Source organism: Bos javanicus, chromosome 16 (assembly GCF_032452875.1).
Source record: "Bos javanicus breed banteng chromosome 16, ARS-OSU_banteng_1.0, whole genome shotgun sequence".
In the NCBI taxonomy this organism is placed as follows: Eukaryota; Metazoa; Chordata; class Mammalia; order Artiodactyla; family Bovidae; genus Bos; species Bos javanicus.
In genome coordinates, this window is record NC_083883.1 from 51,872,209 (window position 1) to 51,893,786 (window position 21,578).

Below are 21,578 nucleotides of genomic sequence, written 5' to 3' on the forward strand. Positions count from 1 at the left end.
GGGCGGCGGGGCAGCAGCCGGGGTGCTCGCGGAGTCGGGACCGGGGCCAGGGCCTGGGCTGAGGCCGGCAGGGCGGGCGGGGCCGGAGCGGCCGGGCGGGGACGCGGGGGCCTGGTCGCGGCCGGGCCGGGAGCGGCGCGCGGGCGGGGCGCGGGCCGGCAGCGGGGAGGCGCCCGCGTCCGAGGCCCGGGCCGGGCCTGAACGCCGCGCCATGGCGGAGACCAAGATCATCTATCACATGGATGAGGAGGAGACGCCGTACCTGGTCAAGCTGCCGGTGGCGCCCGAGCGCGTCACGCTGGCCGACTTCAAGAACGTGCTCAGCAACCGGCCCGTGCACGCCTACAAATTCTTCTTCAAGTCCATGGACCAGGACTTCGGGTCAGTGGGACGTAGGGCCTGTGCGCGGGTGCGCGCGGTAGGCACCTGTCCGGCCAGGCAGGGCAGGGGATCCTGGGGCTGTGACCTGGGCGGTGTCTGCGCGCCCTGGTGCGTGTGTCCCACCTGTCTGTGCTCTGAGCATGGGACGCCTGGGCCCCTGACTGCCTGCCCCGGGGTCTGAGAGCACTGGACGGTGGGCGGACAGCAGTCCTGGCTTCTCCATTCACCCTGGGCCCTGTTCTGAGTGTGTGTTACTTGTGGTGGAGGTCTGTAGTCGAAGTGGACCTCCGAAATCCCATCTTGGCACCTGTCAGACTCAGGGTCTGCTGACCCCCTTATGTGGAGGGCAGGTGGGATTCATGAGGCTTGGGGTCAGAGGAGTTTCCAAGCGTTGGGGGGAAGGGGTTAGGGAGGGGACAGGGTGCCAGCCACCCAGTGGGTCTCCTAGTTAGCACGGGGGAAATGAGGTGATCCGGGACAAGGGCACAGATCTGTCTGCAGGGGTCTGCAGAAGTTTCTGGAGGCTTAAAACAGCATTCTTCTGGCCCCCTTCTCCAGGGTCCTCAGGACAGGGCAGGGGCCAAGGGTCACTGGGCAACATGGGGCTTTATTCCACCCACCCCAGCCTTGGGGTTGCTGGCCACAGGGCCTGTGTCCCTGCTGAACTACATGCCACTTGGGTTCCTGAGAGCAGTGCAGGCCAGCTGCTGACTCGGGCAGCCTCTGGGTCAGAGTTCCCACGTCTGCCCTTAGGGGTGGCTGTCCCGGCTGAGGGGACTTCCTGCTTGTGCCGGGCCAGGCCTCTGGAATGGTGAGTGGTGAACTGGAGGCTGCCTGGACGCTCGAGCCCTGACCCAGCACAACCACGGGTAACCTGAGTCCCCCGCTCGGCAGTGCTGGGGGGGCACCCAGAGGCCGCCTGGGTCGAGCAGGTGTGCTTGGGCGCCCTTAGGCAGCCCGTGTCCTTGTCTGTGGCTGCGTCTTAGAACTTTGACATTGAGGCCATTTCCTGGATTCTGTGGTTTGCGCTGGCCCTGGGCAGTCCCACGTCAGGTTAAGCTGAGGCCACTCTGTGGCTCCCACGGAGGCCTGAGGGACATGGGGGCAACTAGACTGTCTCATACCCTAAACACCAGGGAGAGGCAGAGAACGAGGAATGGGTCCTTGGCAGCCCCCAGCCCTGCTGGGCTCAGGTTAGGAGCTGCCCCCAGGCCAGGCTTCACAGGGTAGGGCATAGACTGGGGAGCCTGGTCCTGGCCACTGGCTGCCCCCTACCCGCCTCAGCTGGTTGATCGCCTACAGTCTCACTTCTCTGAGCCTGCTCTGCTTTGGCTGTGAGCATCAGGTATGTGAAAGGGTGCTTTTGTTTTTTAACTTAGTTTATCATTTTAACAAAAATTACTGAAATCACACATGCTCTTTCACACACTGAAGGGAGTGTGTGACAAACTGTGTGCCCAACCCCCCAGGTTGCTGCCCTGGGACCATGATCTGGGGTGCAGCCTGAGGGACCGACCCTCCTACTGTGTCTAATAGCCACTGAGCTGCAGAGACCCCTGCCCCACGCCAGGTGCACTCTCAGCAGAGGCTGTGCCTGCTAGAGGATTTTCAGGACCCATGGGTGCCCTGGCCCAGGAGGTCATGGTGGGCAGGCAAGATATGGGTCTTGAAGCAAGAGTAGGTGTTCTTCAGGTTGTCTAAGCATGACTGGGATGTGAGGGAGGGAACAAGACCGGGCTGGTAGGCTGGGCTGGGACAGAGGGAGGGATTGGGGTGACTCTGGAAGGTGCAGTGGGCATGGGCAGACAGAGCAGGGGTGGCTCATCTTATCCTCCACTCCCACCCCCAGACCTGTGGTTGGTGGCCTGTTGGCCTCAGGGACCCTTGGAGGGGATCTGCTTCCTTCCTTCCCTCTCCTGAGATCTACCTACAGAGTTCCAGGTTCTGTTTATTCTGTAGAATCATTTACTCAGTGGAATAAATTTCCTCTGGGAGTGTCTGATTAGTCACCCACACTTTAGTATAAATGAGAGCTAGAGTCTCACCTTGGCTACCTAATGGATATAGCTGGAGATTGGAGAAAGAGGGGTCAGGCCCTGGCTGGGCTGGGGAAGTGGCCCCCTTATGAGAGGGGTGGCCTCAGATTGGGGACTGTGAGGTCCCTGACCCTGCTGAGGCCTCTGTTCCTAAAGTCTCAGTTCTTGGCCTCTCTGGCCAGGAAGGGAAACCTTGCTAAGTCTAAGGTGTGGCCATAGCCACTTGCTCTGGCCAGGCCCCACTCTCCATGAGCATCTTTGGCAAGTGGGTAGAGCATCTTTGGCAAGTGGGTAGAGAGTCCTGCACCTCCCTCCCACTCTTCCCATCCAGGTCATAGCTGTGTGTCCCAGTGAAGCTGGGGAGGCTCTCAGAGCCTGTGCTGGTCTGACCCAGAGGTGCTAAGCATTGGGCTTGGTGTGCAGCCATGCTCACAGGCTTCCACTGCCTTGTGGACTCCAGGCCTCCCTGGACTTGGCAGTGGCCCTGGGCCCTGCATCTCTGGGCCAGGAGCTCTGGTCTGCAGGGCCATCTGTCTGTGGGCCCTGGGGGCTGTGGTGGGGGCTGTGCTTGGCCTGGTCTAGGCTGCCTGAGCTCCCACTCTGCCCTCTGCAGCTCTGCCCTCTGCAGCCAGTGCCCCTGGTGTTGAGAGGTTCTAGATGCCTCACCCCCTGGAGCTTGCGGTCAGGCGTGGAGCGTCTAGGGTCTAGACCGTTCACCCTGGAGCCTTCAGAGCCCAAGCCTGGTCAGGAGGCAGTAGGGGGACAGATGAAGGCTCTGTGGGAACTGAGGATCCTGACTCCTGGGGCACCCCTGTGTCTCTGAGGACACAGGCGGGGCATCCCACTGGGTCTCTGGAAGCCCAAGGGTCCCTGGGCTCCTGGCTCGGAGCAGGGAGCCTGTTCTGTATGGGCCCTGCTCTGAGCAGATTCCTGGCTGGGGCGCGTCTGCGGGGGTGGCGGGTGGGGCTGGACAGCCCAAGTTCCAGGTTATCATGGATCTCACCAGGAATCCCAGAGCTGGGGGCAACATGCCAATGGAGGTTCCCCTGGGTGGCCACCCTGAGGGTTCGTGTCTTTGCTGACCACAGCTCCTGAGGTCTACTCTCAGGTTCAGGGAAGGCGCTCTGGTTGTTTGGGGGGCATTTCCCCAGGGTTGGTTGAGGCCTCCCCAAACCCCACCTCCAACCTCGTCCCTGTTCCTGGCCATCACTAGGGATGGGCAGCACCGTGCCCCTGGTGCTGGGCGTGCCCCTGGGGAAGGCAAGGCCCTCCCTCTCCCTCCCTGCTATCCTGACTAGCTGCTCCTCGATGCCCTGACCCCCAGGGGGAAGGCTGGGTGCCCTTTAGTTCTGACCAGAAGGTGTATATCTCTCAGGCTGGAGAGGACTGGGGAAGCAGGGCCTCTGGGCCCTGGTCGAGGGCATTCATGTGTGAGTGGGCTGCATGGGGGCCTCAGGCAGCTCTGGGTGACCGATTGTCTGGAGGCACTGGCCGTGCAGGCAGTGGGGGTTCAGGGTGCCGCCTGAGGTGTCCACCTCTGGGAAGCCCCATGGACCTTGTGCTGTGAGTCAAAAGGGCGGGAACATGAGTGCAGGGAGGGAGGGGAGGCTGCGGGCCAGGCCACCTGGGCTGTGAAGTGAGAACCAGGTCCCCCTGGGTCTCTTGCTGCAGTGACTCAGAGGTGGTGCTTGGGGCCTGTTGGGTCCCCTGGAGGGCTTGCTGCAACCCCCTGTCTCCTGGCTGCAGCCAGCAGAACCCCAAGTGTCCCCAGGCCACCACAGGTCTTCATGTGGTGACACCTTCTGTCATCTTGGGCTGGGTCTCGGCCTCCTCAGAGCTCAGCTCTGCCGGACTGTGGTGCATGATGGAGGCTGCAGACACTTTGTCTGTTCCTCACTGGGGAGAGGGGCTCCTGAGAAATGACTCTTGTCCATTGTTTTGTCCACCTCATTTGTGCCTGTGTGGCTGGCCTGGGAGGCCTGGGAGGCATCTGATGGAGTCACCATAGGACCCTGGCGGAGTGCCCCCTCCAGGCTGCCCTGTCTCCTCTGTGCACTCTGCCCTGAGGTCTTGGGCCTCTCCTGGTGGGTGGGGTGGACTGGAGCCTTGCTCTCTGGGGCCTCCTGCCCCCTGCTGCTGCCTCGGACATGCCGAGTTGAGGTGTCTGGGCCCAGAGGCCACGAGGCTACTTCCTGCTTGGTCTGTAGCTCCTATTTCTACACTGGGCCCTCATCCCAGGTGTGGAAATCTGCGGTGTTGGGCAGGGCTGCGCTCCAGGGGCCTGCTGCCGGCCCCGCCCTGCCTACCCTGCTCCCTGGGCCTCCGGGAGGCCACAGTGTGGGATGTGTCTGGGCCACAGCACTGTCTGCCCTGCCCCATGGCCCTTCTCTGCTACCCTTCTCACCCCTTTGAACCGGACTCCTGGACCTCCCCAACCTGTTTCTGACCCCAGGGTCATTGGCTTCTTTCCCAGTTAGAGTTGCCCTGGGCCTTGGCCACCTGCCTCTCCTGTCCCCACCGGCCCACCTGCTGGGGGCAGCATGAAGGGACAGGCCAGGCTAGCCGTTGGGCAGTGGGTAGAGCTGGTGACATTCAGGGCCTGAGGCTTCTCCATGGGCCCTGCTGGCCCTGCACTTGTCCGCCCTTCGAGTTGGGCCAGTGTTGTTAGTGGGGATCTGTTTCTGTCTCCTTGGCTGGGCCAACAGGTCAGGAGGGTGGTGACCCGTTCCTGGAGTGTGAGCTTGCAGGTCTGTGTGCCGTGCATCTCCTGGGGGCTCTGCCCACACCCTACTTGTGCTGAAGCCTGCTGTGAACTGAGCCCTGCCGTCACAATACGAAGTCTGGGGGAGTCACACAGAGCAAGGAGGATACTTGTATTTGTATCTGGGCCCCACGGGCCCTGGGTGGAGTCCTTGGAAGGATGGTGATGGTCCCCAGAAGCGGAGGTGCTGGGTGAGGGCATCCGCACAGACTGGCATATGGGTGTGTGGCCGGATGCCCCGTGTGGCCAGATACCCCATGTGACCCACACCCCGGACAAGCTGGGGGCCTTAGTCCAGAGCCCAGTGATGGGAGCAGGCCCCAGTGTGGCTGCCTCACAGCTGCGTCTGCCTGCAGGGTTGTAAAGGAGGAGATCTCTGACGATAATGCCAAGCTGCCCTGCTTCAACGGCCGTGTGGTCTCCTGGGTGAGTCCATGGGATGCTGGCAGAGGGCCCTGGGCTGGTGGGAGTGGAAGAAGGTGACTGCCCATGCCGGTGCCCTGCTGGGGTCACCTGGACGCTGGTTCCTGAGCCCTGCTCTTGTCTACAGCTGGTTCTGGCTGAGGGTGCTCACTCGGATGCAGGGTCTCAGGGCACTGATGGACACACAGACCTGCCCCCGCCTCTTGAGCGGACAGGCGGCATCGGGGACTCCCGGCCTCCCTCCTTCCAGTAAGGATTCTGGGGGGCTGTGCTGAGCCCAGTGGAGCTGAGGGGCTTGCGTCCTGCCAGCCTGTTGGAAGTGGGGAGGGGCAGCTGAGCAGGGACCCACGGTCAGTAGGTGCTGGTCAGCAGAGGAGGGGCAAGTGGAGAGGCCCAGAGTGGGCCGGCGGGTACATGGGGGCTCTGCTGGAGTTGAGGTCCCACTGGATGTTGGGAGGAGAGGAGCTGAGAGGGTGTTTGAGGCATGAGTGGCCTGGCCGCCCCAGCCCAGCCCTCCTCGGCACAGCCCGAATGTGGCCGGCAGCCGCGATGGGATGGATAACGAGACTGGCACGGAGTCACTGGTCAGCCACCGGCGGGAGCGAGCCCGACGCCGGAACCGTGAAGAGGGTAATGAGGCCATGCCCTTGACCTCCCTGGGACCCCCGTGGGCACCCCAAGCCCCTGCTGGCCCCTCTTCCCCTGGGGGTCCCTTGGCAGAGGTTCCAGACCCAAATACTCTGGACCCTAGTGACCCCTCAGCAGCCCTGCAGTCACCCTGCCAGCTCCCAGGTGAAAGCGTGCATGAGGTTGCAGGGGCTTCCCATGACTTCCAGGGGATCCCATGGCCAGGCCCCGTCCCTGCTGTCCCCACAGCAGCCCGGACCAACGGGCACCCAAGGGGGGACCGGCGGCGGGACCTGGGGCTGCCCCCTGACAGTGCGTCCACCGTGCTGAGCAGTGAACTTGAGTCCAGCAGCTTCATCGACTCGGATGAAGATGACAACACAAGCCGGTGGGTGAGGGTGGGGGTGTAAGTTGGGGCAGGGTGTGTGCCCTGGACCACACATGTATATACGCATGTGCGTGTGCACATGGGCAGGACACCCTGCTGGCTGCTCACTGTCTGCAGGGTGGGGATGGTTTCCCCAGGTTCAGCCTTGTCCCTGCCCCTTTGAGTTCAACTGTATGGGGGTGGCCAGACCCTGACTCTGGGCCCCCCCAGGCTGAGTAGCTCCACGGAGCAGAGCACCTCCTCCAGGCTCATCCGGAAACACAAGCGCCGGCGGCGGAAACAGCGCCTGCGGCAGACAGACCGGGTAGGTGCAGACTGGGCAGGTGTGGGCTGGCAGGTGTGAACCAGTCAGGTGTGGACTGAGCAGGTGTAGGCTGGGGCGGGCAGATGGGTCCCACTCACAGCCCCTCACCTGGCGTCCCCTACAGGCCTCCTCTTTCAGCAGCATCACGGACTCCACCATGTCCCTCAACATCATCACCGTCACACTCAACATGGGTGAGGCCCCTGGGGGGTGCTGGGCAGGGCACAGTGGTGCTGGGGGCACACCTGCTCACCACCCACCCTGCCCTGCAGAGAGGCACCACTTCCTGGGCATCAGCATCGTGGGCCAGAGCAACGACCGGGGCGACGGTGGCATCTACATCGGCTCCATCATGAAGGGTGGGGCTGTTGCTGCTGATGGCCGCATCGAGCCAGGCGACATGCTGCTGCAGGTGCGGGCTGGGAGAGCTTCTGGTGGGGGGAAGAGCAGCACCCCCACCCACCATGCTGACCTCTTGCCCCCAGGTGAACGACGTCAACTTCGAGAACATGAGCAACGATGATGCTGTGCGAGTCCTGCGGGAGATCGTGTCCCAGACGGGGTGAGGCGTGTGGGGGTGACACATGTAGGGGTGGGACAGTGGATGGGAGGGGGCCGCCTGGGTCACCTTGTGACCCGCCCACCCCACAGGCCCATCAGCCTCACGGTGGCCAAGTGCTGGGACCCAACGCCCCGCAGCTACTTCACCATCCCGAGGGGTGAGTGACCCCCTGGGGCCTGTGGGGTGGGAGTGGGGCACCTAGCCCAGCCTAAAGGGCTTCTTCTCTGTCCTGTGTTCCACTTCCCCCCAACACCATCCATCTGTCCGTCTGTTGCCATGCTATGGCTGCCCAGCGGATCCAGTTCGGCCCATCGACCCAGCTGCCTGGCTGTCCCACACGGCAGCATTGACGGGAGCCCTGCCCCGCTATGGTACGAGCCCCTGCTCCAGCGCCGTCACGCGCACCAGCTCCTCCTCACTAACCAGCTCTGTGCCTGGCGCTCCGCGTAAGTGGCAGCTCACAAGGTTGGGAACCGAGGCTCTGGCCAGGCACTCACTGGGTGCGGTCGCCCCTGAGGGCCACACCAGCCTTGAGTATTCACGGTGCTGCCGGGTCCTCATGATCAGATGTAGGGCTGCCTGGTCCCGCCCTCCTCCCTGCTCTCTGTCCCAGCAATGGGAGTGGGAGATGCCTGGAGGGGCTCAGTGAGCCCTGGGGTCTGCGTGGCGGGGGCAGGGAGAGGCAGGTGCCTGTGTGGGGCCCTCACCCTGCTTTCCTGCCACTAACATGACTAATAGCCCCAGCCCGCAGGGGAGGGGGTAGAAGACGCCTGATATTGGCCCCTGGGGCTCTGGTCTGCAGGGTCAGGGGGCCTTGCCCTAGCTGGACAGGGTGGGAGATGCAGGTCCAAACCCCTCCCGCCTAGTGCCTGTTCCCTGACCCTGCAGGGCCATTGAGCGCTGGCACTGAGCCCCACAGTTGCTTGGCCAGCAGAGCCTGGCCTCTGAAGTGGGGAAGCAGGCCGGGCCTGGGGTCTGTTCTGACCCTGTGCCGCCCGTCAGCCACTCGGGCTGAGGAGGGGGCCATGCCTTGCAGAGCTGGAGGAGGCGCCGCTGACGGTGAAGAGCGACATGGGTGCTGTTGTCCGGGTCATGCAGCTGCCGGACTCGGGCCTGGAAATCCGGGACCGCATGTGGCTCAAGATCACCATCGCCAATGCCGTCATCGGTGAGGGTCCTGTACCCGGGGCTGGGGCCAGGTCCCTGCCTGATGTGCCCGCTGCCACGCAGGCACAGATGTGGTGGACTGGCTGTGCCTGCACCTGGAGGGCTTCCGCAAGCAGTGGGTGGGTGGGTGGGGGTGGTTGGGGGTGAGGGGGCGGGACCAGGTCCCTGTCCTGACTGCTGCCTGCTGCCACCCAGGGGCAGATGTGGTGGACTGGCTGTACGCGCACCTGGAGGGCTTCCGCGAGCGGCGGGAGGCGCGCAAGTACGCCAGCAGCATGCTGAAGCGTGGCTTCCTGCGGCACACAGTCAACAAGGTCACCTTCTCAGAGCAGTGCTACTACGTCTTCGGGGACCTGTGCAGCAGTGAGTGGGGCTGCGGAGTGGAGTCCCAGAAGGGAAGGCCGCCCTTCCCACCCTCACCCGCACTCCCTCTGCCCTCCCCTCTCGCAGATCTTGCCGCCCTGAACCTCAACAGCGGCTCTAGTGGGGCTTCTGATCAGGACACGCTGGCCCCACTGCCCCACCCGGCTGCCCCCTGGCCTCTGGGTCAGGGCTACCCCTACCAGTACCCAGGGCCCCCGCCCTGCTTCCCGCCTGCATATCAGGACCCTGGCTTCGGCTACGGCAGCGGCAGTGCTGGGAGTCAGCAGAGTGAAGGTGAGGGCCCCTACCTCCAAGCCCAGCCCCATCCCCCACAGCCTGGCTCTGCCCTGCGTGCCCGACCCCTGCCCTGCACTCCCATCTGCTCTGTGCTCGGGCCCTGGGTGGCTTCTTCTGAAAGGGGTGAGTGGTCAGAGGTTGGGGAGAAGAGCTTAGAGTCTTAAGGGGTTGTGTGGGTGTGCTGGTGGTCCAGACGTGGCAAAGGCAGAGAGAGATGGTGTGGAAATGGGGGCATGGGATGTGATGGCCCAGGGTGGGGGAGCAGCAGAGGGGTCCTGGGACCCTCCCTCCAGCACCTGCAGCACAGCAGGGAGCAGAGGTGACAGTTCCATAGATAGCTGCAGCCCGCTGCTGGGACATGAAGGGAAGCTGAGCAGGGGGGTTGTGGTGTCACAGAGGAGCACCTGTTGGGACACTGTCCTGAGGCTGAGTCGGGGGTTAGTGAGGCCCATGGGCACATGCTCCTAAAAGCACCTGGGGAGAGATCTGGTAGGTGACTCAGTAGACCCAGAAGGGGATAGGGAGAGAGGACAGTGGATTAGGGGCAGCAGTCTCCAAAGGGAAGCATGTTGGGTGCTAAGGCCAGTGGGCACATGCCCCCAGTGTCTGGGGAGAGGTCTGGTGGGTGGCTTGGTGGACCCAGGAGGGGATGGGGAGAGAGAACAGTGGATCAGGGGCAGCAGTGTCCAAGGGGAAGCGTGTTGGGCGCCAGTGGACCTTGCACAGGCCCAGCTGGCGGTGTGGGTGCCCGGCCGCTGGTGTGTAACTCCTCTATCCCTTGCTTTGTGCTGAGCAAGCCTTAGACTGAAGGACTAGCGGAGCGGACCCTCGGGGCCGGTAAGCCAGGGTCCTGCTCGGCGTCCCCCTCCGCACGTCCCTAGCCAGTGGGCATCTTCAGGTTCCCGACATGTCCTGAGTGCCCAGGAGGGGCTGAGCTGAGTAGCCGGCCAGGGCTCTGGGGGCAGATGAAAGGCGGGTCTTGGGTGGGGAGCCCACGATGGCTGGCAGTGCCCCGGGCACATGGCCTCCTCTGGGCCTCCGTTTCTCAGCTGCAAAACGGCCCTCGATCCAGGCACTGGTGTGAGGAGTGGGGATCAAGCTGGCCCTGGAGCATCCCTGCCTGTCTGCCACTGCCCGCCCTGTCCCCCACCGCCCACCCCCCACAACTGCATCTCTTCTCTGCCTGCTGCAGCTGCTCCTGCTTCCCTGGGCTGGGCCAGTCCAGCCCTCACATCTGCATGGCTGCCCACCCCAACCTGCACCCGCTCAGGACCGCTGGTGTTGCCCCTGGTGGTCCCGGCCATGGCCGTCTGTCTTGGAAGAGGCAAGGTCTAGTACTGACCATCCCATTCCTCTCCCCCGTTCTTGACCCCAGGAAGCAAAAGCAGTGGGTCCACCCGGAGTGCTGGCGGGAGCAGCCGTCGGGCCTTGGGCCGCGAGAAGGAGAGCCGGTCGGCTGGAGCTGGGGGCAGTGGCAGCGAGTCAGACCACACAGCGCCAAGCGGGGCGGGTGGCAGTGGCTGGCGGGAGCGTCCCCCTAGCCAGCTCAGCCGTGGCAGCAGCCCACGCAGCCAGGCCTCAGCCGCCGCCCCAGGGCTCCCCCCGCTGCACCCCCTGACAAAGGCCTACTCAGTGGTGGGTGGGCCACCTGGGGGGCCACCTGTCCGGGAGCTGGCCGCTGTCCCGCCAGAGCTGACGGGCAGCCGCCAGTCCTTCCAAAAGGCCATGGGGAACCCCTGTGAGTTCTTCGTGGATATCATGTGACCGAGGCGAGAGTGCCTTCGGCCCAGCCCTGCTGTGGGGAGTCCCAGAGTCCTGCTCTTGCAGGAGGGCTCTGCTCCTGGAGCTTGTGTGGGCTTGCCTTAGCGGCCATTCCAGGTTAGACCTGTGCTTGCTGCCATGGAGTCTGGGCCTGGACAAAGTGGCAGCAGGCTGGAGGGGAGGGGCTGAGGGCAGCCCAGACCACCGTGATCTGGATGGTGGCTCATCCATCCCTGGCTGGAGCTGTCAGTGCAGACCCTGGGCAGGAGGGGCATCTCCCTGTGCTTAGGCAAGTCTGACCCTCTCCTCTTGGCGTATGCCTCAGGGACCCCAGCTTGCCCACAGAGCTGCACATGGGGCCTCAAACTGAGCTGAGAGGTGGCCACTAGGCCTGGGCCCCACCAGGTTCACAGGCCCCACCCATCTTGCCTAGGCCAGGATTGGGGGGTTCCTCTCGGGGTTAGAATCATAGCCCCAAGGTCCCTCTGTGGCTGCCCAAGGTAGGGATCTAATTTATTTATTTATTGTCTGGCCTGTGTGCTCTGTGGGGTGGCGGCCAAGTCAGCTGTCCCCTACCCCAGCCACCGGAACAGTTTCGTGTATCCCCCCTGCAGGGACACAGGTCATGTCTGGAGGTGTGCGGGAAGACAGTGAGGGGGAGGTGGCAGGATGGGGGACCCTGAGGGGGGGAGGGCCACAGACGCGCACAGCTGCTGCAGGGGCAGGGTTTAGAGCAGAGGGCATGGCCAGCTCAGCCTTCCTCGCGATCTTGGGGTGGCATCCCACCCACCCACCCACGCACGCACACACACATACACGTCGCTTCCGTCCGGCGTCTCTGGCCTGCACATGTCTGCACTGTAGATACTATATCTAGTTGGGAGCATCATCCAGATAGTTAATAGAGCTGCTTCTGTGTAAATGCTATTTTAAACACTAAAAATCGTTTAATTTTATGGGACTGATGTGTGACCTGTGTCTCTTCCACACTTCAGGAGGTTGGGATGCAGGGGCTGGGTCAACTTCCCCAGGGTCCAGTTGAGAACTGACCCAGGACTGGCTTGGTGCTGTCCTCTGGGTGCCAGCTCACCAAGGCCCTGCCCACAGCTGACCTGGCAGGCAGTCTTGTGTCTGTGGTGCTGGCTCCTGGCTCTGGGGCAGGGGTGGGGTGGGGGGTAGGGGTCCCTGTGGCTGGTGCTGGCCATAGTGCTGACCCCCCAACCCTGCCTGGGCTCTGTCCGTGGTGCTGGAAGTGACTGGCCCCCATTCTGCTGGCTCACCGGCCAGGGAGAGAGAAGGAAGCTGGGTGCCCCCTCCCTTCTGAGGAGGCCTCTGCCTTGTGCTGGGGCCCAGGTCAGGTACACACCCCTGCAGAGGGGTTGAGAAAGCCCCACCCACCTCCCAATATCCCACTCTTGTGATGCTTGGAGAGGATGCTGGGTGGGGGCCTCCCACTGGGCCCAGCCAGGCAAGTGACACCCAGCTTTGCCTTCATGTGGTCCCTGGGGTCTTCCCTGAGCGCTCAGTGTAGGATTCATGGAGCCCCGAGAATCCTCTATGGGCCTCTGACTGGAACAGTGGGGCTGGGTCACCTGTGTAGGCCAGGGCTCGGCCAGGACAAGACAGAGCCTAACTCTGGGGCCCCAGGTGATGAGATCCCATTGGGCTGAGGCTGCTTATGCACTCTGGAGGTCACTCTGGGGTCAACGTGAGCAGAATCTAGGGCTGTGAGTCTCAGTGGAGTCAAAGCACAGTCTTCAGGTTGCTGCATGGAGACTTGGTTTGGGGATACCTCAACGAGGTCTGAATTCACTGGGGTGAGGTCACTGACTCAAGGATCACTTGTTTTTCCCCTGAGTCTCCTCCCCGTGCCCACTGCCGCCCTGCCCTCTGGCATCGCTGGGACCCCCTCCCAAGAAGAACTCGGGGGTGTTGAGGTCTGGCCGCCACAGCAGCAGGTAGCACTTAGGCAGGTGGAAGGTGGTCAGGATGCCCAGCACACAGAAGAGAATGGTGCCCATCTGCACAGGGGGGTGGGAGACCACATGTACATTGGCAAAGAGGGGGATGTAGGAGACCCAGGTGATGAAGTAGGCCAGCATGGCAAAGGTCAGGCCACGGGCGCTATTGTAGTGGCCAGGCCGGCTCTGTACCAGGAAGGTGCCCAGGAAGCAGAGGAAGGCCAGCATGGCATTGGTGGCATGCACCACTCCGAACATGATCCAGGAGCTCACACGGCAGTGCACCAGTGCCTCCGTGGGCAGCGCATGCCAGTTTGTTACAACCACTGGTGGGAAGACTGCCAGGTACCAGGAGCAGAGCGCCGCCTCTGCCAGCATGGCAAGCAGCACTACCAGCCAGGCCCAGGGCCCCCGCAGGCAGCTATGGAGCCAGTCTGTCCAGCTGGGTGGCAGCTCTGAGCCCACAAAGATCTCGGCTGCCAGCAGGAATAGTGTGCTCAGGCAGCCGGTGAGGGGGAGGTGGAGCAGCAGCTGCTGGCCCATGCAGCTGGCAGTGCTGGGCCGGCCAGGGAACAGGAGGACGCTGAGGCAGACCAGGCCCAGGCAGGCCAGGCCGAAGCAGGCCCGGGGTCCCCCTGCGGCCTGAACTAGTGGGCTGTCCCGGTGCCAGGTGAAGAGTCCCAGGGCCACCAGCACCAGACCCAGAACGATGCCCAGCAGCAGGAGCAGCCCAAGCACAGCCGGCTCCCCCCATGCCAGGAACCTGGGCCTGCGGGGGAAGCACCGGGTACTACCGTCTGGGGACCACTGGTCCTGGTCACACTTGCTGCAGAGGGCATCGTCTAAGGCAAGGGAGGAGAGAGGGCATGCTGGGGACCACTGGCTTTCCTGGCCTTCCTTCTGCCCCAGACCTGACCCTATGGTACCCGCCCTCACTCGGGCCTCAGCGTGGGCTGGACCCTGAGGGCTCACCTGGGTGGCGCTGGTAGCTGCCTGCCTTGCAGTCCACGCAGTCGTAGCAGCAGGAATGGAAGCCTTTCACGCGGCGCACCTGGCCTTCCCTGCACTGCCGTGAGCACTGGGACACGGGCTCCTGGCGGGCGGCAGGGCTCAGGCTCTGCGTGGCTGGCCACACTGGCCCAAGCCCTGGGGGCCACCCCTGCTCCCCGGGCAGGACTGGTGCTCACTTGGTTTCCTGGGGTGTGCCAGATCATGCTGGAGAACTGGAGCTCCAGGCTGCCGTTGAAGCTGCCCACAGTGCGCAGCATGGGCATCCGGTCCCTCCAGACCCACAGCTTCAGGTCATAAGCAAGGTCCACATTTCCGCTGGTGTCGAACTGCAGGGTCCGGTTGTATGCGTGGAAACTCATGTTGTACATGTTGTCCAGGAGCTGGCAGTGGGGAGATCAGGGGGTGGTGGGGGAATCGGGATGGTGGGGCTGGGCAGGGAGTCGCCACTGGCCAGACCCCCCTCCCCGTCCCCCATCTCCTCCTCAGGGGTGCCAGTGAATTGGGGAACGAGCCAAGAGGCACAGCTTCTGTGACCTCACCTGCCAGGGCCGCACGGGCTCCTGTGCAGGGCAGCCGGAGGAGTTGCAGAGCAGTGCTTTGTGAAGCGCATGGGCCACGCTGTACACAGCTGCGTAGGCGGCAAAAGTTTGGTGGTATAGCAGCCCATCGGTCACGTTCTCCGGGGAGGCGCGGTCACACTGCGGGCAGCGTGGCCCCACCACATGCTCCTCCAGACCCAGCCGCCCTGCCTCTAGCGAGGCACAGTAGGCGGGCTCCGCAGCCCGGGCCAGGCGGGTCTGCACATAGGATCGGAACTCGGGCATCTCAGCACCCTGATGCAGGAAGCCGAGCACCGTGCCCACCCGGTCCATGCCTGGTAGCGTCATGACCAGGCTTGAAGTCAGCCAAGCCTCGCTGGCCACCCATACCTTGGGTGAGAGCCTGTAGCGGATGCTGTAGCTGAACAGGCTGTAGGTGGCTTGGGCGGAGGAGAAGACCACCACCACCTGCACGCTGCTGTGGTTTACCTGGTGCAGCAGGCTCTGCACAGAGCCTAGCCGCGTGCCGCCAGCACGGGGCAGTGGCATCAGGCCCTCGTAAGCGATGCAGATGCCCTTGGCATTGGCCAGGCTGGAGAAGAGGCCCAGGCCCTGCCGGCCATACTCGTCATCACTGCCCACGGCGGCCACCCAGTTCCAGTGCAGCCCCCGCAGCAGCTCCACCATGGCTGTCGCCTGCACGCGGTCGCTGGGCACCGTGCGGAAGAAGGATGGGAATGTCTCGCGGTTGCTCAGCCGGTCGGTGGTGGCACCGTAGCTGACCTGCAGGCGAAGGCGGCTCCTGACACGGGGGCTCCTGAGGTGGGCGGGAGGATGGGATGTGGGGAGGGGGCGCACCTGGGGCATGAGGAAGAAGCTGAAGAACTTGCCAGTGACCAGGGCAACTTCGGACGAGTGGGGCCCAATGACAGCCAGCACACGGGGTTGGTACTGCGTGTAGTCACAGTAGGCGCCGATGCTGCGGCTGCCTGCCTTGGCCATGAACACCAGGCTGGGCTTCATCGCAACCACGGGTTCCGAGCATGTGTCGAAAAGGTCATAGCCCAGACGCAGCCCAGGGAGCAGGATGGATGCGTTGTTGATCTCCTCCACGGCCATCATCACAGCTAGTGCCCAGAGCAGGCCGGGGGCCGACAACCTGGGGCCACAGGGGCTGCGGGTGGCCAACCCCTCTCCCCCTGACCAACCTCCCCCAGCCCCACCCCTGCACACAATCCCAGCCTCCCTACCTGGTGCACACGGTGGCATTGGGCTGCGTCCTGTCACCCAGCCCGGTGTCATCGGCCGAGCCCAGGGGGAAGAGCCCACCCAGAATATAGTCCCCCGGCAGGCTGAGCTGCTGGGACAGGCACAATGGGGCCCCTGGCCTGATACCCAGTGCAGCCACAAGGCCCAGGAAGGTCAGGCCTAGCATGGCAGGCGGCATCTTCCAGCAGCAGCACAGACTGCTTGCACCTGAACTTCCAGTAGCAAGTGGGCGGGCAGACTGGGGCCCCAGATATGGGGAGTCAGGCGGGGAGGGGCACAGGATTTGTTTAGCAAAGTGCTTGCCTGCTCACCTGCCTCCTTGGGGCCCTGGAGTCGCCCCCACCTCCTGGGCCTCTCAGGTGTACTCACGTTGGGCTTATCCTGATGGCACCAACAGGCCCTCTGGGTGATGGTGACCTGGGCAGGCAGGCTCTAGGAAGCTACTGCCCATGACGTTGCTACCTGTGTCCAAACCCCTGGTACCCACCTGTTCTGCAGGGGTTGCCCTGGAGTCTCCAGCTGATGTGAGACAGTCATGGAGGTGCCAGTGGGGCAGCACACCATCCCCCCAGCCCAGGGAGGCACTGTCTATAGTCGGGGTGGAGCAGGGTGGACTGCAAGCCCAGGGGCAGCCTGAGGGGGCCTATCGCACAGCCCTGCAACCAAAAGTACAGTGGATGGCTGGCCAGCATGGCTCTCACCCATGACTGGGTGGGGAGGGTCCCGAGGTGGGGGTCATGGCCTCAGCCTGCCTGGGAACAGTGCACCTTGAGGGTCTGTGGCCTAGAAGATTCGGAGGCCACAAGGTTTCAGAGGGCAGGTGCCTTCCTTCAGGGACAGAGCTCACAGCTGGGCCTGGGTGGGGAGGCATGCAAACAAGGGAGGAAATGCTGTAACCAAATGGGCTGCAGCAGTCATACCAGCACCAGGTGTGGCAATGGACCTGAGGCCCAGGCTGGTGGCTCCTGCTTAGCCACTGGGTGCCCGGGGACTGGTCTCCCCAAGTCTGGGTCTGGGGGCCTCACTGACACCAGGCCACAGGCACCCAAGGGAGCTGGGGGAGGCTAGAGATGCCCTTCAGGGTGCAGTGGCGTCTGGCAGACGTTCACGGAATTGGTCTAGGAACCTGGTCTTTGCCTGAAACTATGGCCTTGGGGGGGGGCACACATGGACGGCACGCTCACCACAAACACACACACGCACTACACACCCTTAGGGAGGGCGCACAAGGCACAGCACACACAGAACGCACACCACACACACACAGTGCCTACACCAGCACCCACGTATGCACACAGGCACACGTGCAGCCCTTACTCTCTGGCCTTTGTCAGTAACCTTCTAGGCTCTGGCCCCCATGGGTATGGCCAGAGCTGGACAGGGTGCAGCAGCAGACCAGGAAGTGGCTTGTGCTGCGCGCTGCTGTTCAGCTCTGGCCATCAGGCAGCGTCTGTGAGGACCCTGCCTGACACGTGTCCTCTTTCTGTCCAGACCACGGCCCTGCACAGAGCAGCCTCTCCACTGGCTGCAGCTCGGCAGATTTTCCTCTCTCTACAGGGGAGGTAGCTGACCTCAGATCTGCACTTCCAACTCAGCCACTCAGGTGATTCTGTGACTCAGTCTTCTCACCTGTCCAACGAAGATAATTCAGACCTTGGCACTGGTTGAGGGACCAATCTCGCACAGAGATGGGAAGGACCCCAACACTGGCAAGGACATGCCTCATGCCCCTGTGGTTGACACTGCCCTGATGGCCTGGCAGCACCCTTGTCCTGGAGCGCAGTACTTCATTCTGTAAGTGCAATTTGTTTATTTTGGAAAAGCCATCACCTGTATTACAGCGCCTAGGGTCCCTGAAAGCTCATACTTACACACATTTGCTCTTGGTGGATACTGTCCCCTTGGCACCTGACATCCTGGGCTCGCAAAGAGGAAGTGGGTGGGACCAGACCCCCAATCACTGGATGATGGCCAGGCTGGGTGTGGTCACCTGTCAGCCTGTCACCAAGGTGAAGTGGCTCAGGCTCCCTCCCGTGTTATGTCATTCTAGGTCTCCTGAGCTACATGGGGACAGAGCAGTATGGGGCCAGGAAGAGGGGACACAGCATCTGGATGTGTGGACGCTGAGGAGGCAGAAGCGAGCGCTGGCCCAGGAGTCCTGGGCTTCTGGGATTCTCATCCAGGACTGTGCTGTGCAGACTTGAGGCTGCAGGAGGCCGTGTGTGCATGCAGGGCAGTGAAGGCAGAGCAGGCCTTCCCTCGGGGCTTCAGGTCCTGCTATCACAGCCAAGGACATGTGCACCTCTAGCTAAGGAGGAGGCCAGAGGCAGGGAGAAATCCCGCAGAGCTGACCCCTGCCCAGGGGTTTTCTCCCTGTTCTGGGGTCAGCTAGCTGATATAGAAGGCTCAAGACAGCCCAGGTGGGCAAACACTACATCCAGGGCCCTGTGACTTCCCCAGCCCACAGACTTGACCCCCAAATAGGGGCAGCTTTTCCATGAACACTGATCCTTCCTGCCCCCCACCTCCAGCACTTCACCCACCCAGAAGAGGCCTAACTACATGGGTGTAACTTGGTAGAGGGTAAAAATGAGACGCCTGGGCAAGGGAGAGGTCGGGTACAGAGCAGATGGCCAGTGACTGCCTTCTCTGTTGAAGCCCGTCTGTGGCCCATGTGCACAATCTGAGTGGCTCCTGACAAGCTCAGCTCACAGGGGAGCCCAGAAAGTTCCATGGTGGGACTGATGGGTCCTGGCTGCCCTGCCCACCTCTGGATCAGGGGAAGCCCACCCCACGTGGGTCCGCCAGCCCCTATGGCAGGTCCAGTAGGGCGTGCTCGGCGTACAGCTTCTGGGAGATGTTGTAGACATGCTCAATAAAGGGCAGGGCCTCATTTAGCATCTCCACAGCCTGTTCAGAGGACCCAACATTCATGGACTCCAAGAAGACCTTGCGTGTGGGCAGCGCACAGAAGGCCACAGTGACAGCCCGGCGGATGATCCAGGGGTGGTAGGTGGCCAGCGAGGCGTTGTAGGAGTCGGTGCAGAGTACGGAGGTGCGTGCATCCTCAGGGCTTGTGCGGACAGCTTCCAGGAAGAGCTGCAGCCAGCGCAGCGCACGGTGTAGCCGGAGCACCGTCCGGCAGCCTGAGTCAGGGTGGCGTGAGCGCCGCTCCAGGTCCACCAGTTGGTTGCCCACTTCGTAGGCAACCATGGCCTGCAGGCTGCTGTAGTGCTCCTGTTGGGGGCCGCTTCGCAGCTGGTCCATGATCTGCAGCTTTGTCACGACATCCTTGGAGATGAATGAGAAGATGGTGCCCAGACTATTCAGGAACCTGCAGGAAGAGAGCAGGCACTCTCAGCCTGGGTGTGGGCGAGACCACTCCCACCTGCTGGGCCGCAAGTGAGTATGGCCGACCTGCACTGGGCCGACGGGATACAGGTAGGACGTGTGGCCGGGGAAGCCCCTCGCGCACCTGACCAGCCCCCTCCAGCCAGCGAGGTAGTATTCCAGTAGCACCTCCTCCTTCTCATTGAGACACTGCTTGAAACTGACCAGGACGACTTTCAGATTGAACTCTGACTCCAAGTCATCCATTTTCAACAGGAGCTGGAACACACAGGGGGTTGGGCTGTGGGTTGTCTCCCGGTAAGAAGGCTCTTCTTTGGGTCATTATTTTGGGGAGGGGGAGTAGAGGCAGTTGGAAAGAAACAGCTGGGATCCCATGGCTCCCCAGTGAAAACCCATGAGGACTCCCACCCCCAGGTCAGCCCCTCCTCCCCAGAAGCCACCTTGCTCTGCTTGGGCCACAGCAGGACCCTTTGCTTTCAGCATGGCCCCCCATAACTCAGCCTTCTCAAACCTGATACATCTCACTTGTGGAAAGCATCTGTGCTCAGGTTTTCTTGCTTGTTTACAGTCTGTGTCTCTCCAGGGTGTGTCTGTTCCTACTAACTGGAGAAGTATTTGCTGAGTCCCCACGCACAGCCAGGCAGCCACCTGGGTGCACTGTGAGTGCAACCAACAGCCCAGCCCACTGGGATGACATCCTCGTGGTGGGTGTGTGCGTGTGTGGTTTTTAACAAAGACAGCAAGTCCAACGTAGCAAGTAAAAGGATGAGAACCACGGAGAGACAGACTGTGGGCGGAAGCAGGGGGGGCGTCATGCCCTTCCATGCTTGCAGCTATATCCCAAAACCCAGAACAGAGGCTGTGGGGTCAGCGTTTGCCAGAGGACAGACACCAGATATTCCACCCCTACAGTAACTGGAGCCCGGTGAGAATGTAGGAAGAGGGCAAGGAGATGTCATGTCCCACAGAGAAGGAAGGCTGGACATAGGCCCTCCCCCGGTCCCAGGGACTCCAGAAGTGCCCCAGGCCACAGAACTCCTCTAGATTCTGCTGGCATTCCCATAGTCATGCCACTCAAGTGCCCAAGGTTAGCAAGTGCTCCTGGACACCCCAGCCCCTGCCTCCCTGCGTGCCCAGGGCTGCAATGTGGTGTGGCTCTGATGGGCCCTGGAGACTAGGCTGTGTCTCATCTCATTGTCCAGGACAAGATCTTACCCCTTTGGGCACAGGGGTTCCTGGGCCCTCAGTGCTGGAAGTCTTGTGAGAGCCTGCATGGGAGGCGGCCATTTGAGCTGTGGTGAGAGCCCAGCCAAGAGAGCACACGTGGATCCCTTCCATACCATGGGCAAGTCATGCACTGACCTAAGATCTTGTCCCACAGGTTTAGGGAAAATGGGCCAGCACATCCTGCCCTACCCACCACCCAGGTTGCTGGGAGCCTCTGATGGGGCCCAGTGGGTGCTGAGGCCCTGCAGGCCCTATGCCTTTGTCACACGCCTGGCACTAGGTGGAGTGCCCGGTGGTGAGCTCACCCCGTCTTCAGGTGTGGGGGACAGCAGTGCCTGACCTCAGGAAGAAGACACTGGGAGGCTTTCAGCATAACCCTCCCCTCTCTCAGGGCCTCAGTGTCCTGTCCACCAAACAGATGGCCTCTGAGGTCCTCAGGACTACCTTCCTGGTCACCAGCCATCCTGTGGGCCTAGCCTTCCTGCCCGGAACCTGAGCCAGCAGCCAACGGGAGGTGCCAGCAGCCTTTCAGAGCTTGGAAACAACAGGAAGGGCAGTGGCGGTGCAGCGGGGTCGGGCAGGCTGCCAGCTCCGGGGAGGTGATGCAGGGAATCGCGAAGTCTCCCCCAGGGGCAGCCCATGGCCCCAAGGTCAGGGCTCGTCCTGAGACTGACGGCAAGCTGAAGGTCCCCAGGAAAAGAGGGCGGCCCTCCGGCACCCCAGGCCCAGAGGGTGGGAGCGGGGAAGTCCTGGAAATCTCGCCTGAGAAGGGGGCTCCAGGTGGCGCCAGGCTGGGACCCACTCGGGTAGGGTGGGCCCCTGTCCTGCGCGGGTCCTGCTCCAGCTTAGTCCCTAGGGAGGGGACAGGGGCTCGGGGTCCAGGCCAGGTCCTCGGCCGCCTCCTCCCACGCCTGGGGGGTCCCGCTCCGACCCCTCGGCAAGACCCAGGCCCAGCTCGGTTGAGCTAGGATTCCTCGGCGCCGCCTTGAGCCCGTCGCGCCACACTCACCTGCGCCTCAGCTGCTCACCTGTGCTGCCGCTGCAGCCGCGGGGCCGGCGGCCCGGACCTCAGCCACAGCTCCACCGCCCCGTCGCCCGGGACTGGCTGCCGGCCGCCCAATCAGAAAGCCCGTTGCGCGGGCCAGCGTTT

General features: G+C 62.9%; 3 protein-coding genes across 14 annotated transcripts; 1 reads left to right on the forward strand and 2 right to left on the reverse strand.

Annotated features, from left to right (window-relative positions):
- Positions 1-134: 134 nt before the first annotated feature.
- DVL1 (dishevelled segment polarity protein 1) lies at positions 135-12,026 on the forward strand. 7 transcript variants are annotated; one of them, XM_061383068.1, is made up of 16 exons: positions 135-381; positions 5,535-5,604; positions 5,729-5,850; positions 6,128-6,231; positions 6,478-6,616; positions 6,827-6,920; positions 7,045-7,114; positions 7,193-7,332; positions 7,406-7,482; positions 7,572-7,639; positions 7,776-7,928; positions 8,519-8,650; positions 8,845-9,012; positions 9,100-9,306; positions 10,107-10,146; positions 10,685-10,763. In XM_061383068.1, exons 1-15 carry the CDS (start codon positions 212-214, stop codon positions 10,115-10,117), a joined length of 1,725 nt encoding a protein of 574 aa, XP_061239052.1. In that variant the 5' UTR covers positions 135-211; the 3' UTR covers positions 10,118-10,146; positions 10,685-10,763. The 7 variants fall into 7 exon arrangements, with proteins under 7 accessions (XP_061239052.1, XP_061239045.1, XP_061239049.1 ...); XM_061383061.1 differs by lacking the exon at positions 10,107-10,146 and having other exon boundaries at positions 10,685-12,026; XM_061383065.1 differs by lacking the exon at positions 10,107-10,146 and having other exon boundaries at positions 7,776-7,853; positions 10,685-12,026.
- Positions 12,027-12,128: 102 nt separating this feature from the next.
- TAS1R3 (taste 1 receptor member 3) lies at positions 12,129-17,561 on the reverse strand. 2 transcript variants are annotated; one of them, XM_061383060.1, is made up of 6 exons: positions 15,832-17,561; positions 15,440-15,740; positions 14,582-15,364; positions 14,219-14,422; positions 14,004-14,124; positions 12,129-13,873 (listed from the first exon to the last, which is right to left on the reverse strand). In XM_061383060.1, the coding sequence occupies exons 1-6, from the start codon at positions 16,026-16,028 to the stop codon at positions 12,909-12,911; spliced, it is 2,571 nt and encodes an 856-aa protein (XP_061239044.1). In that variant the 5' UTR covers positions 16,029-17,561; the 3' UTR covers positions 12,129-12,908. The 2 variants fall into 2 exon arrangements, with proteins under 2 accessions (XP_061239044.1, XP_061239043.1); XM_061383059.1 differs by having other exon boundaries at positions 14,582-16,506; positions 17,480-17,561.
- Positions 17,562-17,640: 79 nt separating this feature from the next.
- CPTP (ceramide-1-phosphate transfer protein) lies at positions 17,641-21,530 on the reverse strand. Of its 5 annotated transcripts, XM_061383095.1 has the most exons (4): positions 21,438-21,530; positions 19,713-19,804; positions 19,326-19,459; positions 17,641-19,184 (listed from the first exon to the last, which is right to left on the reverse strand). In XM_061383095.1, exons 2-4 carry the CDS (start codon positions 19,737-19,739, stop codon positions 18,662-18,664), a joined length of 684 nt encoding a protein of 227 aa, XP_061239079.1. In that variant the 5' UTR covers positions 19,740-19,804; positions 21,438-21,530; the 3' UTR covers positions 17,641-18,661. The 5 variants fall into 5 exon arrangements, with proteins under 5 accessions (XP_061239079.1, XP_061239082.1, XP_061239080.1 ...); XM_061383098.1 differs by lacking the exon at positions 19,713-19,804 and having other exon boundaries at positions 19,268-19,459; positions 21,457-21,527; XM_061383096.1 differs by lacking the exon at positions 19,713-19,804 and having other exon boundaries at positions 21,457-21,526.
- Positions 21,531-21,578: the final 48 nt, after the last annotated feature.

Coding starts and splice junctions, on each gene's coding strand:
- DVL1 (XM_061383061.1), top strand. CDS start 212: ATGGCGGAGACCAAGATCATCTATCACATGGATGAGGAGGAGACGCCG. Junction 5,851..6,127: donor TCCCGGCCTCCCTCCTTCCA/GTAAGGATTCTG, acceptor TCCTCGGCACAG/CCCGAATGTGGCCGGCAGCC. Junction 6,617..6,826: donor GAAGATGACAACACAAGCCG/GTGGGTGAGGGT, acceptor GGGCCCCCCCAG/GCTGAGTAGCTCCACGGAGC.
- TAS1R3 (XM_061383059.1), bottom strand. CDS start 15,883: ATGACACCGGGCTGGGTGACAGGACGCAGCCCAATGCCACCGTGTGCA. Junction 14,423..14,581: donor AGCCCGTGCGGCCCTGGCAG/GTGAGGTCACAG, acceptor CCCCACTGCCAG/CTCCTGGACAACATGTACAA. Junction 14,125..14,218: donor GGCACACCCCAGGAAACCAA/GTGAGCACCAGT, acceptor GCCGCCCGCCAG/GAGCCCGTGTCCCAGTGCTC.
- CPTP (XM_061383095.1), bottom strand. CDS start 19,739: ATGCTTTCCACAAGTGAGATGTATCAG. Junction 19,460..19,712: donor CCACAAGTGAGATGTATCAG/GTTTGAGAAGGC, acceptor TGTGTGTTCCAG/CTCCTGTTGAAAATGGATGA. Junction 19,185..19,325: donor GGCTGGAGGGGGCTGGTCAG/GTGCGCGAGGGG, acceptor CTCTTCCTGCAG/GTTCCTGAATAGTCTGGGCA.